This window comes from Amblyomma maculatum, chromosome 2, assembly GCF_055883805.1.
Source record: "Amblyomma maculatum isolate TAMU_Amacu chromosome 2, ASM5588380v1, whole genome shotgun sequence".
Classification (NCBI taxonomy): domain Eukaryota; kingdom Metazoa; phylum Arthropoda; class Arachnida; order Ixodida; family Ixodidae; genus Amblyomma; species Amblyomma maculatum.
This window is the reverse complement of record NC_139345.1, coordinates 136,234,177-136,251,309: the sequence shown is the minus strand read 5'-3', so window position 1 is coordinate 136,251,309 and position 17,133 is coordinate 136,234,177. Positions and strand designations below refer to the sequence as shown.

The following is a 17,133-nucleotide window of genomic DNA, read 5'->3' as shown; positions in this document are numbered from 1 at the left end:
GCATTGTCTATGGCAAGGGTTAGCGTCCAGAAATTTCACCGATTGCTGGTGGTTTTCGTCTGGGGTTCAGTTTGGGAGGTTTTTGTTTCGCTCGGTAAAAAATGGAGGACTTGGTTTGGCCCATTTATTTTTACGACAAATAGTATTCCGGTTTATGTTCTTACGGAGCCAAACCGACTCTTTTCTGCATACGGTTTTTCAAGTTAGACGGCGCAGTACCTATCACACGTTAGTCGGCAAGTGGTTTGGACGGTACACCATCGCTCCTGTCGCGTGGCGTTCCTTGGAGAGCGTTCAAGTGTGCCATTGCAGATGGCAGGGACGCATCCCTCCTCGGCCAGTCAGAACGCCGCAAAAGCGGGACACACTTTGTCCACGGCAGCATGAGCCATTAAAGGCTTTCGCAATAATAATAATAATAATAATAATAATAATAATAATAATAATAATAATAATAATAATAATAATAATAATAATAATAATAATAATAATAATAATAATAATAATAATGATGATGATGATGATGACAATAATGATAATAATAATATAATAATGATAATTCGTTCGCAAGAAAGGAAAGGCGCAGTATCTGTTACACTTGCTCTGTCGACCCCTGACCCGTGCCATAAGGCAAGGGAAGACGGTGGGAGTGAAAGCGGTAAGTCGGTAATTGTTTCAGGAGTAGAATACCGGGATCAAACAGTATGCTTGAGAAGTGTCGACTGCCGGCGGGCTAGTTTTAGCAACCTTCCAGCCAAACGTCGAGGTCAAGGACCGGCTTCTTATTATTTGTATTAGGTTCTCATTTGCAGTGAGTATTTCATTGTCTTATGTTGAGCCAAGACCACAGTCGTCGTTTGTCAGCGATTAGTACCCTATTTTCCTTACACTTCATATCTTCTCTGTGTGTACATCCAAACACTGAACCAAAAAATCATGGCTGTTACGAACAGAATTTTCTTCTTGCTCGTCACAAAGAGCAGCAGTGCAAAACGGCACAAGCATGATTGAAGCTTGAAGACCGTTGACGAGATTTAATATGGGAGCAGCTACATACTTTCATTTACAGTAAAATGATACTACTCTTTTGCGCATGTGTATTTTATGACCGTTTATTTATATGCATCTGGATGGCTTCTAAATCCAGTGTCTTGCCTGAGCCTAAGTCATAGCAATTAAAAGCTCTAATGGATAGGTCCGGCCGGCATGGTAGTGCGCAACAAGTAGCGAAGGAAACCCAATGAGACGGAGGCTTCGTCGGGAACTAAATCTTGGCCCAGGCACCGCTTGGGAAAGAAAGAGAAAGCTTTATTAGTTCAACATTATTATATATTGTCAAAGAAGACATCGGCAAATTTCATACTCTCTTGTCGCACAGCGCGGAGAACGTTTTTTGCTAAACCAACAGGCCAGTTAACTACTCGCTCTCAATCTCCTCGTGAGATTGAGAGGTTTTCGAAATATTTCAGTCAGGGGAGAAAATTTATTTCGAGCGAAAGTTTCAGCAGGAAACCTTCATCACGCGGTATCCTTCGTGACAGCTGGTACGTTTTAGCCAGGAATGTGTCGACTTAAGAAGCGCGGAAAACGTTTACATGCACCGACATACCGGTAACTCTGTAAAGGCGCGACCGCAAGGTGAAGCTAAAGAATTCGAGGCAACTGATACTATTTATACCAGCTGTTCATGGGAGAGCCATCATACACATAGGCTGCAACAAACGTTTTTTGCAGGTTGCATTGGATAGCAAGGAAGTACTTAATTAAACGCTTTCGCATACAATCGTGCTACATTTACCGGCGAACAAGAAAATGTGACTCATATAAAGAGGAATGTATTGCTTACAAGCGATTTGTTTCAAAACAATACCTAGCCATTGACAAAATATAATCGAACACATAGGCTGTCAACAACATATGCTTCCCTTGTTTCGTTCAAAATTGTAACACGAGTGTATGTTTCCAGTTTGATTCCGCCCAGCTATTTGCGGAAAGGGCACTATTTCATTATATTTATTGATTATAATGTAGTTTTCCCGTTTCATACTATCTTTCAGGAATTTTTATTGTCATGCAATAATCTTCGTTTGTGCAGTGAGATGTGAATAATGTGTTACGCGATGCCTTTAGGACTTGGCCGTCGAAGATGTCATCATACCAACGTCAATAGAATGCGTGAAGTAGTCAATATATATTAAACTTGTAAAGAACATGAGAACCTATATGGTCACCCTGGTTTCAAAAAGGAGTTCAGCCATGCACACTCTAACATTTTTTTTTTTCTGACACGTACAGACCTGGATTCAAACAAGTGTTTAACAAGGTAAACGCACCTCAAAGTTCACAACGTTAAAAATTAATTCGCAGAAGCTAATGACTCAATGAGAGCAGGCAACAGTAGCTTGAAATTGGTGCGAACCGCGAGGACTTCATAAGAGTTAGACCTTACGAGGCCCTCCAGGCGTGCAGACTAGCACACTGCGTCAGCCTCGAAATAGCGTCTGTTGCCTGGGTCTCCTTGGTACAGTGCGGGCCGGTTGGAAAGAGGAAGGGAAGGGGATCCTGATACCCTTATCATACTAGTATATTTAGATTTATCGCGAAGCTGTGTGGGAAAAGAAGTCGACCCTTCTTATGATGCGTGTAGTGACGCAAGACTTCGTGCAACGCATATCGAAATATACCATGTTGAAAATTGACCGATTTCGAACGTAGAAAACATTCGTACATGTTTTGTACAATTCTTCGCCCAAGAAAGAATAACCTAACGTGTTGCGCCATAATTCGAGCGCTAGTAATGGGAGTGTTAGGGGGAACATCCGTTGTCTATGAAACGTAGAAATTATTATACAGGACTAAAACCTACACGTAGCACTGCTAGCTTACGGGCAGCAGGTATACCTTAAGCAGAGTGCGCAGACTTTTACTTACAAGTTGCAGAAATATAAGGGAAAAGCATTGCAGTGGCAGTTAAATTCGCTTGCTAACTTGTGTAAGGCACTGTAGTCGATATTACAAATCTCTGAGCAAGTTGACTGTAACTAACGTCTTCGGGCAATCAAGTTCACTCTGTGCATTATAGTGCTTCAGTTGCTTTTGTTCCTAGCAGTGAAATAAATAGTGCGTGTAGATTTTAAGGGCGCCGATTGCAACTCCGTGCAAGAAGATAATAAAACTATAATGTAACTTCGTAACTTCGTATATTGTAACTTCGGAAGAAGAAATGGACATGGGCAGGACATGTAGTGCGAAGAGAGGATAACCGATGGTCGCTGAGGGTAACAAACTGGATTCCAAGGGAAGGAAAGCGTAGCAGAGGGCGGCAGAAAGTTAGGTGGGCGGATGAGATTAAGAAGTTCGCAGGGGTCAAGTGGATGCAGCTAGCACAGAACCGGGTTAAGTGGAGAAATATGGGAGAGGCCTTCGCCCTGCAGTGGGTATAATCAGGCTGATGATGATGATGTAACTTCGTGCAAGAAGATAACAAAACTACATGACTAAAATGGATACTAGATCAGAAGCCAAAAAGTATGAAACCAGCCTAAGCACTGCACACAGAACATTTGGGTCATAAATTTCACAACAAATGATGCATTTTCTTCGTGTTTTTCCTAATTCGCAGTTGCGATAACGGCGATGTCTTTTCTATCAAACGAGTTTCTACGCGATCGCGTAAGAATCAGTTGTCGTCTTAGTGGGCGTTTTCAAGAGTAATTCAATGCAGCCCGCGGTGCTAGGTGAAACTCTACCTCTTGCTACCCAACTACTACTTTTGGTACTTGATGCAGACCGTAGTGCGAGGAGAATCTCTACCATGTGACAGCAACCTTGCCACCGTGGATATTAGAAGTAGTCCTAAATGTGAAGGGACATTCTGCTATGTGCAAGCCAACTTGCCAGCATGGCTATTTGAAGCAGTCAATTGCGCGTAGGTGACCTCTACCACGTGTTAGCCAACTTGCCACTGTGAATATTATATGTATTCCACAATACGAGGTGAACTTCTTCTGTGTGGTAGCTAGCTTGCCACAATGGGAATTGCAAGCAGTCAGCGCGAGGTGTAACTCTCCCACTCGCTAACCAACTTGCCACCTTGGCGATTCGACTCAGTCCGCGGTGTGAGGTTACTTCTACCACCTGATAGCCAACTTGCCATCATGGTTATTAGATGTGGTCCTAAGTGCATGGGTAAATTCAGCTTTGTGCAAGCCAACTTGCCAGCATGACTATTGGAAGCAGACAGTTCTATATGGTGGAACTGTACTGCGTGCTAGCGAACTTACCACCGTGAATATTAGATGTAGTCTCCAATGCGAGGCGAAATTCTGCTGTTTGCCGGCCACCTTGCCACAATGGCGATTGCAAGCAGTCAGTGCGAGGTGTAGCTCTAGCACGTACTAACCAACTTGCCACCGTGGCGATTCGACTCAGTCCTTGGTGTGAGGTTAATTCTACTACGTGAAAGCCAACTTCATCATCATCATCAGCCTGACTAAACCCACTGCAGGGCGAAGGCCTCTCCCATATTTCTCCACTTATACCGGTTCTGTGCTAGCTGCATCCACTTGACCCCTGTCAACTTCTTAACCTCATCCGCCCACCTAACTTTCTGCCGCCCCCTGCTACGCTTTCCTTCTCTTGGAATCTAATTTGTTAACCTAAGCGACCATCGGTTATCCTCTCTTCGCACTACATGTCCTGCCCATGCCCATTTCTTTTTCTTAATTTCCACTAGAATGTCGGCAACCTCAGTTATTTCTCTGACGCACTCTGCACGCTTCCTATCTCTTATTGTTACCCCTACCATGTTTCGTTTTATAGCCCTCTGGGTTGTCTTCAACGTAAGTAGAACTCTCTTCGTTAGCCTCCACGTTTCAGCCCCATAGGTGAGTGCAGGTAAGATGCAACTGGTATATACTTTCCTCTTTAGCGATACCCGTAAGCTGCTAGTAATAATCTGTGAGTGCTTGCCAAATGCGTTCCATCCCAATTTTATTCTTTCTGTTATTTCCTTTTCATGGTCCGGATCTGCGGTTACCACCTGTCCTAAGTAGACATATTCGCCTACTATTTCCAGTACTTCGTTACCTAATGTAAACTGCTGTTCCTTTCCGAGGCTGTTGAACATTATCTTAGTCTTCTGCATATTGATTTTAAAGCCTACCTTTCTACTTTTCCTGTCTAGGCACCAATCATTATTTGCAGTTCATCCCCCCAGTTGCTTAGCAAGGCGATGTCATCAGCAAATCGCAGATTACTGAGGTATTCTCCATCTACCCTTATCCCTAAATGCTCTCATTCCAAGTCTCTGAATACTTCCTCTAAGCAAGCTGTGAATAGTACTGGGGAGATTGTGTCTCCTTGCCTAACACCTTTCTTTATGGGAATTTTGTTACTTTCTTTATGCAGAACTATGGTTGCTGTGCAGCCGCTGTATATATCTTCCAGCACTTTTACGTACGGCTCATCTACCCCCTGATTTCGTAATGCGTGCATCACCGCCGAGGTTTCAACTGAGTCAAATGCTTTTTCGTAATCAATGAATGCTATGTATAAGGGCTGGTTATATTCCGAGAATTTTTCTATGACCTGATTGATGCTATGGATATGATCGATAGTAGAGTACCGTTTCCGAAAACCTGCTTGATCCTTTTCTTGACTGCAGTCTAAGGTTGTCCTGATTCTATTAGCGATTACCTTAGTAAATACCTTATACGTAACAGACAGTAAGCTGATTGGTCTGTAATTTTTAAGGTCCTTAGAGTCCCCTTTCTCATGAATGAGGATAATGTTTGCATTCTTCCATAGTTCAGGTACCGTCGATGACAACAGGCACTGCGTATACATGGTGGCCAGCTTTTCTAAGCCAACTTGCCACCCTGGATGTTAGATGTAGTCCTGAGTTCTAGGGGTAATTCTGCTATGCACAAGCCAACTTGACAGCATGGCTATTGGAAGCAGTCAGCTGTGCGTGGTTGAATTTTTGCCACGTACTAGCCAACTTACCACTGTAAATGTTAGATGCAGTCCACAATGTGAAATGAAATTCTCCTGCGTCCTCTCCCCATGCAACGATGGCGACTGGAAGCAGTCAGTGCGAGGTGGAACTCTGCCACGTGCTAACCAAAGTGCCACCATGGCGATTTGACTCAGTCCGTCATGCGATGTTAAATTCTACCACGTGCTAACCAACTTCCCACTGTAGCGATTCAAGGCAGTTCGATTTGCGGAGTGAAATGCTATCACATGCTATGTTAGCCGACTTATCACTGTGGCGAATTGAGGTATTCGGCGGTGCGATGTGAAAGTCTACCACGTGCTAGCCAACATGTCACCTTGGTGATTCCATGCTGTCCGCGGTGCGAGGTGACACTTTTCTGCCACGTTGTAGTAAACTTACGACGAAATTTCAATATCTGTGGGAACAGAAGTAAACACTGGCACAGTGCAGCTTTAATAGCAGGTAGCTGGTAGCGAAGAACGGGTAGCAAACGCCTGGTGAGGAGTCACGGTATTGCGGGCCGAGCCCTGGCTGAAAGTGTGATAAAGTGTGATTCCCGGCTGTTGAGAAGGAGTACATGGATTTGAGCTCGGCTGCTGAGGCGGTGAGGCGTTCGTGACGAAATTAAAACTGTGCCTTTCTCCTCGAACTACGTGTGACGTTGTCGAACTTTGTGTTGCCCCACATTAAGAAATACGTTTTTCTTTTTGCTCACTTTCAGCAATTTTTATTCACGTCCCTCCAAAGAATTTGATATGTCAACGGAGGCGCAAGATGTTAAAGAAACATACCGCGCCTTTACTTTGATCGAAGTCGAAATCACATTTTCTGGCGAATGAATTTGATGTGATATGACATGCAAAAGTACGAGTTAGATCAGTGACTCAGGTACGCTCCGAATGATAATCCACGCTAAGCTTAAAACAAGAAATTTAAATATTATCCAAGAGCAGAACGAAACGTTAAAGAACCGAGAATGCCTTATTCAGGAGCAACACCGACAGACTGAGAGACTTGTGACGTGGTAGCTATATGTTAGCAGCATTAGAACGACCGGTAGTGCGACTATGTAGGTTCCTTTGTGCTGTCAGTCAGAGCCGTAAGTCAACCGATGCGGCAAATGTCGCACTCCCCATAATTCACCACTTGCACTAATGTCGAAGTCTAGATGCATGATTTAGAACTAACTTTTATCATTCTAGTTAAACAGTTGTGAAATTTCCCGAAATTGTCGGTTGCCTTTCCCTGCTTCTTTTGCTACGTTTTTAGTTAAAAGCGCGTATCTTTAGAGCTTATTCCGCGTTTTGTCAGCCCCTGATGGGTCTGAGACAGGTAAGTCACCGCCGCTTGCGGCGGGGGCTAGCCTGCCACAGAATTTTTATCTGTTGTAGGCCGCCATTGCACCCGCCACCGTTTCGGTGGGGGACGACGGCTGTTGTTGCGGCGCGCGTATTTCTCTCCCTCTTCCTTTTCTATCTTCTCTATTTTCTCTTCTGTCTGCACGAGGCAGTGGAGGTGGCTCAGCTACAGAGCCAGTAGCAGGCCCGTGCATTTTCTTTTCCTTTTTTCTACAGCCACAACAACAACAAGTGACATGGGAGGTGGTGAAGGGTGGCAGTACCTGGCCAAACGGTGCTGGGACGGTAGGTCAACGCCGCTTGCGGCGGGGTCTAGCCAGCCACTGAATTTTATCTGTTGTAGGGCGTCATTGCACCCCCCCCCCCCCAACTGCTTTGGTGGTGGACGACGGCTGTTGTTGCTGCGCGCGTATTTCTCTCCCTCTTCCTTTTCTATCTTCTCTATTTTCTCTCCTGTCTGCACGAGGTAGCGGAAGTGGCTCAGCTACAGAGCCAGTAACAGGCCCGTGCATTTTCTTTTCCTTTTTTCTACAGCCACAACAACAAGTGACATGGGAGGTGGTGAAGGGTGGCAGTACCTGGCCCAACGGTGCTGGGACGGTAGGTCAACGCCGCTTGCGGCGGGGTCTAGCCAGCCACTGAATTTTATCTGTTGTAGGCCGTCATTGCCACCCCCCCCCCCCCCCCCCCCCCCCACTGCTTTGGTGGTGGACGACGGCTGTTGTTGCGGCGCGCGTATTTTTCCCCCTCTTCATTTTCGCTTTTCCATTTTCTCTTTTGTTCGCACGAGGTAGCGGAAGTGGCTCAGCTACAGAGCCAGTAGCAGGCCCGTGCATTTTCTTTTCCTTTTTTCTACAGCCACAACAAGTGACATGGGAGGTGGTGAAGGGTGACAGTACCTGGCCCAACGGTGCTGGGACGGTAGGTCAACGCCGCTTGCGGCGGGGTCTAGCCAGCCACTGAATTTTATCTGTTGTAGGCCGTCATTGCACCCCCCCCACTGCTTTGGTGGTGGACGACGGCTGTTGTTGCGGCGCGCGTATTTTTCCCCCTCTTCTTTTTCGCTTTTCCATTTTCTCTTTTGTTCGCGCGAGGTAGCGGAAGTGGCTCAGCTACAGAGCCAGTAGCAGGCCCGTGCATTTTCTTTTCCTTTTTTCTACAGCCACAACAACAACAAGTGACATGGGAGGTGGTGAAGGGTGGCAGTACCTGGCCCAACGGTGCTGGGACGGTAGGTCAACGCCGCTTGCGGCGGGGTCTAGCCAGCCACTGAATTTTATCTGTTGTAGGCCGTCATTGCACCCCCCCACTGCTTTGGTGGTGGACGACGGCTGTTGTTGCGGCGCGCGTATTTTTCCCCCTCTTCTTTTTCGCTTTTCCATTTTCTCTTTTGTTCGCGCGAGGTAGCGGAAGTGGCTCAGCTACAGAGCCAGTAGCAGGCCCGTGCATTTTCTTTTCCTTTTTTCTACAGCCACAACAACAACAAGTGACATGGGAGGTGGTGAAGGGTGGCAGTACCTGGCCCAACGGTGCTGGGACGGTAGGTCAACGCCGCTTGCGGCGGGGTCTAGCCAGCCACTGAATTTTATCTGTTGTAGGCCGTCATTGCACCCCCCCACTGCTTTGGTGGTGGACGACGGCTGTTGTTGCGGCGCGCGTATTTTTCCCCCTCTTCTTTTTCGCTTTTCCATTTTCTCTTTTGTTCGCGCGAGGTAGCGGAAGTGGCTCAGCTACAGAGCCAGTAGCAGGCCCGTGCATTTTCTTTTCCTTTTTTCTACAGCCACAACAACAACAAGTGACATGGGAGGTGGTGAAGGGTGGCAGTACCTGGCCCAACGGTGCTGGGACGGTAGGTCAACGCCGCTTGCGGCGGGGTCTAGCCAGCCACTGAATTTTATCTGTTGTAGGCCGTCATTGCACCCCCCCCCCACTGCTTTGGTGGTGGACGGCGGCTGTTGTTGCGGCGCGCGTATTTTTCCCCCTCTTCATTTTCGCTTTCCCATTTTCTCTTTTGTTCGCACGAGGTAGTGGAAGTGGCTCAGCTACAGAGCCAGTAGCAGGCCCGTGCATTTTCTTTTCCTTTTTTCTACAGCCACAACAAGTGACATGGGAGGTGGTGAAGGGTGACAGTACCTGGCCCAACGGTGCTGGGACGGTAGGTCAACGCCGCTTGCGGCGGGGTCTAGCCAGCCACTGAATTTTATCTGTTGTAGGCCGTCATTGCCACACCCCCCCCCCCCCCCCCCCCACTGCTTTGGTGGTGGACGACGGCTGTTGTTACGGCGCGCGTATTTTTCCCCCTCTTCCTTTTCGCTTTTCCATTTTCTCTTTTGTTCGCACGAGGTAGCGGAAGTGGCTCAGCTACCGAGCCAGTAGCAGGCCCGTGCATTTTCTTTTTCTTTTTTACAGCCACAACAACAACAAGTGACATGGGAGGAGGTGAAGGGTGGCAGTACCTGGCCCAACGGTGCTGGGACGGTAGGTCAACGCCGCTTGCGGCGGGGTCTAGCCAGCCACTGAATTTTATCTGTTGTAGGCCGTCATTGCACCCCCTCACTGCTTTGGTGGTGGACGACGGCTGTTGTTGCGGCGCGCGTATTTTTCCCCCTCTTCTTTTTCGCTTTTCCATTTTCTCTTTTGTTCGCGCGAGGTAGCGGAAGTGGCTCAGCTACAGAGCCAGTAGCAGGCCCGTGCATTTTCTTTTCCTTTTTTCTACAGCCACAACAACAACAAGTGACATGGGAGGTGGTGAAGGGTGGCAGTACCTGGCCCAACGGTGCTGGGACGGTAGGTCAACGCCGCTTGCGGCGGGGTCTAGCCAGCCACTGAATTTTATCTGTTGTAGGCCGTCATTGCACCCCCCCCCCCCCCACTGCTTTGGTGGTGGACGACGGCTGTTGTTGCGGCGCGCGTATTTTTCCCCCTCCTCTTTCTCGCTTTTCCATTTTCTCTTTTGTTCGCACGAGGTAGCGGAAGTGGCTCAGCTACAGAGCCAGTAGCAGGCCCGTGCATTTTCTTTTTCTTTTTTCTACAGCCACAACAACAACAAGTGACATGGGAGGTGGTGAAGGGTGGCAGTACCTGGCCCAACGGTGCTGGGACGGTAGGTCAACGCCGCTTGCGGCGGGGTCTAGCCAGCCACTGAATTTTATCTGTTGTAGGCCGTCATTGCACCCCCCCACTGCTTTGGTGGTGGACGACGGCTGTTGTTGCGGCGCGCGTATTTTTCCCCCTCTTCTTTTTCGCTTTTCCATTTTCTCTTTTGTTCGCGCGAGGTAGCGGAAGTGGCTCAGCTACAGAGCCAGTAGCAGGCCCGTGCATTTTCTTTTCCTTTTTTCTACAGCCACAACAACAACAAGTGACATGGGAGGTGGTGAAGGGTGGCAGTACCTGGCCCAACGGTGCTGGGACGGTAGGTCAACGCCGCTTGCGGCGGGGTCTAGCCAGCCACTGAATTTTATCTGTTGTGGGCCGTCATTGCACCCCCCCACTGCATTGGTGGTGGACGACGGCTGTTGTTGCGGCGCGCGTATTTTTCCCCCTCTTCTTTTTCGCTTTTCCATTTTCTCTTTTGTTCGCGCGAGGTAGCGGAAGTGGCTCAGCTACAGAGCCAGTAGCAGGCCCGTGCATTTTCTTTTCCTTTTTTCTACAGCCACAACAACAACAAGTGACATGGGAGGTGGTGAAGGGTGGCAGTACCTGGCCCAACGGTGCTGGGACGGTAGGTCAACGCCGCTTGCGGCGGGGTCTAGCCAGCCAATGAATTTTATCTGTTGTAGGCCGTCATTGCACCCCCCCCCCCCCCCCCACTGCTTTGGTGGTGGACGACGGCTGTTGTTGCGGCGCGCGTATTTTTCCCCCTCCTCTTTCTCGCTTTTCCATTTTCTCTTTTGTTCGCACGAGGTAGCGGAAGTGGCTCAGCTACAGAGCCAGTAGCAGGCCCGTGCATTTTCGTTTGCTTCTTCCTACAGCCACAGCAACAACAAGTGACATGGCCGAACATTAATTGATTTTAAAGTAGTGCGATATAACGAAGCCACATGGCTCAGCCCAGGCGACAGGAGCTGCGAATTCGGTTATTAGCTGTTTTGAGATGGGAGGTTGAGATTAAAATTGAAGCCATATAGGTCTTAGGACCTTAAATCTGACCTGCTGCTCCTCGGCCATGCACGCACGTTATTGAGGTCTGGTTCAGGTGTTGTTTTCTTTCTATGTGAGTGATATTTCACATATTGCCATAGCTTACGACTATGGCCTAATGGGTCTGAGAGTAAAAATGCACAACTAAGGCACTACTGACTATTTTTGACAGCAGAAAAGGGCCTTCACTCAAACCAGGTTCCGCAACGCGAGTGCAGAGTAGATTCAATAAAGATGGTGCATCTGGCCTTTAAAGACGGGGTTTAATTGCGCACCGAATTTTCTCATACACTTCCAAAAATTGTCTAGGGTACGTCACGATGCACTTCAGCTTTATTCCAAATATCTTTGGTGCCATTCCATATAAGGGCTTATTTACTTCACGATATCAAATTGCCTCTAAGCCCACCAGGCAAATTGTATCTGCCACACCCATTTCAATGTGCTTATATGCGTCCTATTGAAGTCGTACCTTAGCTGAAGAACACATACTGATACTCGAAATAGATATGTTTGAAGCTATTAATCGACTGTACTTACTCTGTTGACTTTAACCATGTACATAAATTGTTCTTCGTTAAAAGGAAAGAACTCCTAGAAGACGAAATAAAGAGTAAAGCAAAATGTTTTGTGAATCGGCTGAAAAGAAGCTTTGTTTTTCAGAAAACATTGAAATAATTGATTTGCTTAATTAGTGTAGTTCACAAGTCAAGCAAAAAATATTTACTTATTAGTTCTTGCGCATTCATAATCGGTGGACCAGATCATTTCTCAGCGCCCAATAGTGTTAATATTGCCAACTGCGCCGTCACAAATATATCGGAGGATCACAGATGTTTTCCAGGAGCACATCAGCACGCATGCACACAAACAGATTCGCGCACGCACGCACAAACGCGTCACAAAACCATAGACACACTAATATGCGAGAAGCAAATGTAGGCTTGCAAACTGTCGAAAACGAACCGTCTCCCATCTAAACATGACCAAGCTAACCAGATAAATATGGAACATTTAAACTCAACATTTAAGGGCATAAAGGGGTAACTTTATTGGCTCCAATCTGTGACTCCCTCTGCGAATCCTCGTCGAGATACGTGCGCTTGCTAATCACTTCGTCACTGATGATTATTTCTTATTTATATTGCCTCCCTCCTCCTCATTTGCATGCATTCGTAACATACGGCATTATAATAAGGGCCACCCGAGAGGTTATCATTCCCTATTTAATCAATCTGCCTGAATGTACCAACGTAGCCTACAGGTAGCCTGCCTGATTTATGATGCAATGGCATCCTATGTTCCAGTAGGCTATAGCCCTCCCATCTTAAAAGAGCTACACGAATTGATAGCTTTCCTGGATAGCGGCCATCTGAGATCTCATTACATGTCGATATTTAATAGCGCGGCGCAATCCAATAAGGGTTATTTAGGCTCGAGTCGCCTCATCATAACTATCATTATAATCCTAACAACACCAGCTGGAAAACATGAAGCTTCTGTGACGTCCCTTCAAATAACCCTGTTTCTATACCACCTGCTAACAGCGTACCTCCAGAAAGGCCGTGACTCCATTCGGAAACTCCGTTTGAGTGTCATCTGCAACGCATTTCTCTCGGGAACCGTTGCAAGGCGCACCCCGCAAAGATTAGTTTGCAGAGCGTGAGGTATAATATTGCGTTGTTTATGATTGCACACACACTGATAACCGAGATACAAATTTATCAACGTGTTGTTTGCAACAGTAAATCGACCATACTTACTGTGTGCGCTATAGACAGGGACATACACTGCTAAAAACGACAGTAAAGACGACCGTTTCTCTTTATTGCCAATGTATGCAAAGGCTGATTCTATTTTGCCTTCACATTTTTGAATAGAATGTCATTACTCGCGTTTGTTACCAGACCGCTTTTCTTTCTCTCTATTTGACGATGTTTAACCTACAAAATGTATTCCGCCCCTCGCACCGGTCTCTTCAGCTTAAACATAGCCCTTTTGCCTTCTGGAGCTTTGTTGGTTCACAGGAAGGGAAAGGCGCAGTATCTGTCCCACTTGCTCTGTGGACACCTGAACCGCGCCGTAAGGGAAGGGAGGAAGGTGGGAGTGAAAGTGGAAAGAGAGAAAGGGGAGCCGTAGTGGAGGGCTACGGAGTAATTTCGACCAACTGGGGATCTTTAACGTGCGCTGACATCGCACAGCACACGGACGCCTCTTCGTTTCGCCTCCATCGAAACGCAGCCACCGAGGTCGGGTTCGAACCCGGGAACTCCGGCACAGTAGTCGGGCGTCTTACCACTGCGCCACCCCGGCGGGGCCCTTTTCACTTTTTGAGGGAAAGTGGTAGCCTGCTAATCGCGATATGGAGTACAAAAAAAAAATAAGCTCCACGCTATTTCTAAGCTTCTCATTATTACAACGACAACCTTATATGGGCACGGTTCATCGAAAAATCTAGCGTCAGCGTATTAGTCTTCGTTAGGAGGAAGGATGTATGACATAAATCTGTCATGAATTAGATAGCTGGTGATGTGGCAATGCACGGATTGGTCGGCTGGATGCGTGACGTAACGAGTTTACATGGCAGGACCAAGTGTACAACGTGTCTTTATATAGAGTGAGACGAGCGTCGGAACCATGACCCTAGGATATCTTAGGCTTTGGAGACACGTTCTTTTCTCTTCACTTTCATGTCAATTGCTCCTCCAGACCAAGTGTTTGTTAAAACTGTATGTGTGAATAAAATAGGAAATAATTACGAGATAACAAAGTGCAGGGTGATCGAAGGTGAGACAATCCGAGCGATAATCCGTAAAATCAGCGGCAATGAGTGACATTAAATGTAACTTAAAACTTAGAGCAAAGCATTATCATTTGCCACTTTAGGAAGCAACTCGTTTCCAAACTTGCCTATCTTTAGGCTCCTTCTCTGTGGACATGAGAGGAGGAGAGACCAACTTTAACCAGTAGTTGGTACACTGATTCGCAGGAGCTTCTATGGAGTTAAACGCTGTTTCAGTACCTGTCGCAGTCCTGCGACAGATCTTCAAAAAAGCTTCGTTAATCATGGTTGTGGGCAGTGGAACAAAATATTAACGCATATAGGTTGGTTTGGTTTGTGGGGTTTAACGTCCCAAAGCAACTCAGGCTATGAGAGACGCCGTAGTGGAGGACTCCGGTAATTTCGACCACCTGGGGTTCTTTAACGTGCACTGACATCGCACAGCACACGGGCGCCTTGCCTTTCGCCTCCATCGAAAAGCTGCCGCCGAGGCCGGGATTCGATCCCGCGTCTTTGGGAACAGTAATCGAATGGATCGAAATATGCCGGTGTCGATAAAAAGACACCTGCACCCCGTGAAGCCTGACATATATGTCTACAGCACATTATGATTTAATTAGGGCCGCGTATATAACGGTGGAAGCTATTTCCTAAACTTCTGTGGGATTCTCTCAAGGTTTATATGCTATATAGCGATCTCATATTGTAACTTATATTGGCAGACAGATATATTGGAAAACAACTAGAGATGGCCGTTTTTCAATCGAAACGTGTCAGCCAAAACGTTCGACCGTTGCCCGTAACTTATTCGATCATCCAAAAAGCGGCGTCTTCCAGCCAAACGTAAACACCCTTATGAGCTTTCCGAATGCAAAAGACATCAGTAAAAACTATTCGCTTACAGCGACTTCCAAGAACTCATGACAGCCATCAGGAATAGCAAAAGCATTGCTGGCAGTTTAAGAAACAAGTTATGGAACAGCTTTACTTACTGGCCTCACCTTATACAGCAACATTACGCCGGTAACCATGCATTTATCAATTGCTTCCCTGTAAGTTTTTAGGCTCTGCAAAGAAATATGTTCCATTTGTTAAAGAGAAAACAGACAAAAGTGCTCTGCAAATGACAGCAGAAAGCTGTTCACAGTGCCGAACGGTCATTCACCTTTCGCTCACTGCATGGCTACACTACGCCTTGTTTATTTGCCATCAATATCATTTTAATATTTGTATGTATCTTCCAATAATTTGCGCAAATAAGTTCTATGCAGGAAGTTTTAGCTTTAAGAAATCTTCGTGTTGTTATTGAATTCTCTCTAGTATGTGTCTACAAACAATAATCTGTTATATATACCTTTGTATAACAGAGCCCCGTTTGTTTGTTTGGTATGCTTTTTGTATTGTATAGCTCTTATTCTTTATTTCATTCTTAGCACATATTCCTATTTTTTAACCGAAGCTCAAGCTCATTTGGCACTCCATTTATACGTTATTTTGAGTGTTCCTGAGTGCTTCTTAGGATGAATATAATCTACTCTATGTATGTAATATTCCTTTGTAGAAAGGCTAGAGCAACAGTGCTACTGTGCCCTGCGATGTAAAAGGGCCTAGTCAGGAGTCCATTTCTCTCCTTTACGCGTCCTCGCATGCAGTTCCTATGCATTCTGCAATAAAAAAAAAAAAAAAATAGGCCACTCTCAACGGGAAGAGATATGTGTTCAATGACCAGATGCTTTGTGTGCAACTATGACCTGGAAACAAAAGAAGGCTCTTGTGATAGTGCGTTTCGTGAAGAGCCGACCTGGTGCATTGTACCATAGTAAGAAACATTTATTGAAAACAAAAAAGATAACAGTCCTTTTTTTTAAGTTTCTGCTCCCTCGATACCGCTTGCTCAAAAACCGTCAGCCCCGTTATGTCCCACTTGTGCAAAACAAGACCATAATAGTTTACAGAGAGGAAAAACAATCGATGACGGTTAGCCTTTTTTAGAAAATTAATTTCCTACTTTCACCTTCCATTAATTCTATTTCTAGAAGCAAAATTTAGCGATAGGGTCCAGTGTGTAAAAGCAGCGTTAAACACATCTAAGCCTGCCTCGTCACTTCCTAACTCAGCTGGATCACACTTCGCAAATGCGGTCGTGTGCTGTCGCACGCTTCGGACCGTCCGTTTCGGTACTTCTTTTTCTGTACCCTTAAACACAACTATTTCGTATGAAAAGCTCCAGAGCAAAAATATGAATGGCATGAAGGCAAAAATCAAAAATCGGCACATTCTTGCATATCGCGTTAGGGCCAAATCAAGTTTATCGTACATACTGGTTGCATCGAAGATAGCGTTATATCACCCAGAAGCTAAAAATTAAATACAAAGAAAGCAGTAAGGGCAGCGAAACCTTAACTAGGTAATGAGATCGTCGCCCCGAGACTTTGTAACAGGCTTGACATACTGCTGTCTCTGGACGCAAGTTTGCATAAGCGTTGGGATGCAGTAAGCGGGACAGTACTCGAACAATATGTTTTAGCGGTTCGACCTAGCTAACGCATAAAAAGGCAGGTATCAGTGTTGCCGACCTCACTTCTTGGCGTCGAGCACGTATCAGAAAATGGCTGCTACGCAGTGTCACCTACCCGCCGCGTGAAACTGCCTTGCGACTTCTCCGAGAAATGGTCAGTGCCAGCTGTAATGTTGCGGAGATGACGTGAAAATTGGTAGCATTTTAGCGCGGAAATTATTTTGGAGAAACATTTCATCTGTTACCAAAGAATAAGGTATTTAGTGCAACAAAACAAGTCATTGCGTCTTGATTCACTCTGGCACCGCCCTGTGGCACTGAAAAATTTCAGTAA

The 17,133-nt window shown here is 46.2% G+C and overlaps 1 protein-coding gene across 1 annotated transcript in view; it reads right to left on the bottom strand.

Moving 5' to 3' along the window:
* Positions 1–999: 999 nt before the first annotated feature.
* The window catches only part of LOC146199957 (uncharacterized), a 29,176-nt gene continuing 13,042 nt past the window's right edge, over positions 1,000–17,133 (bottom strand). The window contains exons 4-6 of the mRNA XM_084592243.1: positions 15,274–15,348; positions 12,040–12,093; positions 1,000–1,286 (exon numbers count right to left, since the gene is read on the bottom strand). Of these exons, the coding sequence (XP_084448369.1) occupies positions 1,185–1,286; positions 12,040–12,093; positions 15,274–15,348 (231 nt within the window). The 3' untranslated portion in view covers positions 1,000–1,184. The remainder of the gene's footprint in view (positions 1,287–12,039; positions 12,094–15,273; positions 15,349–17,133) is intronic.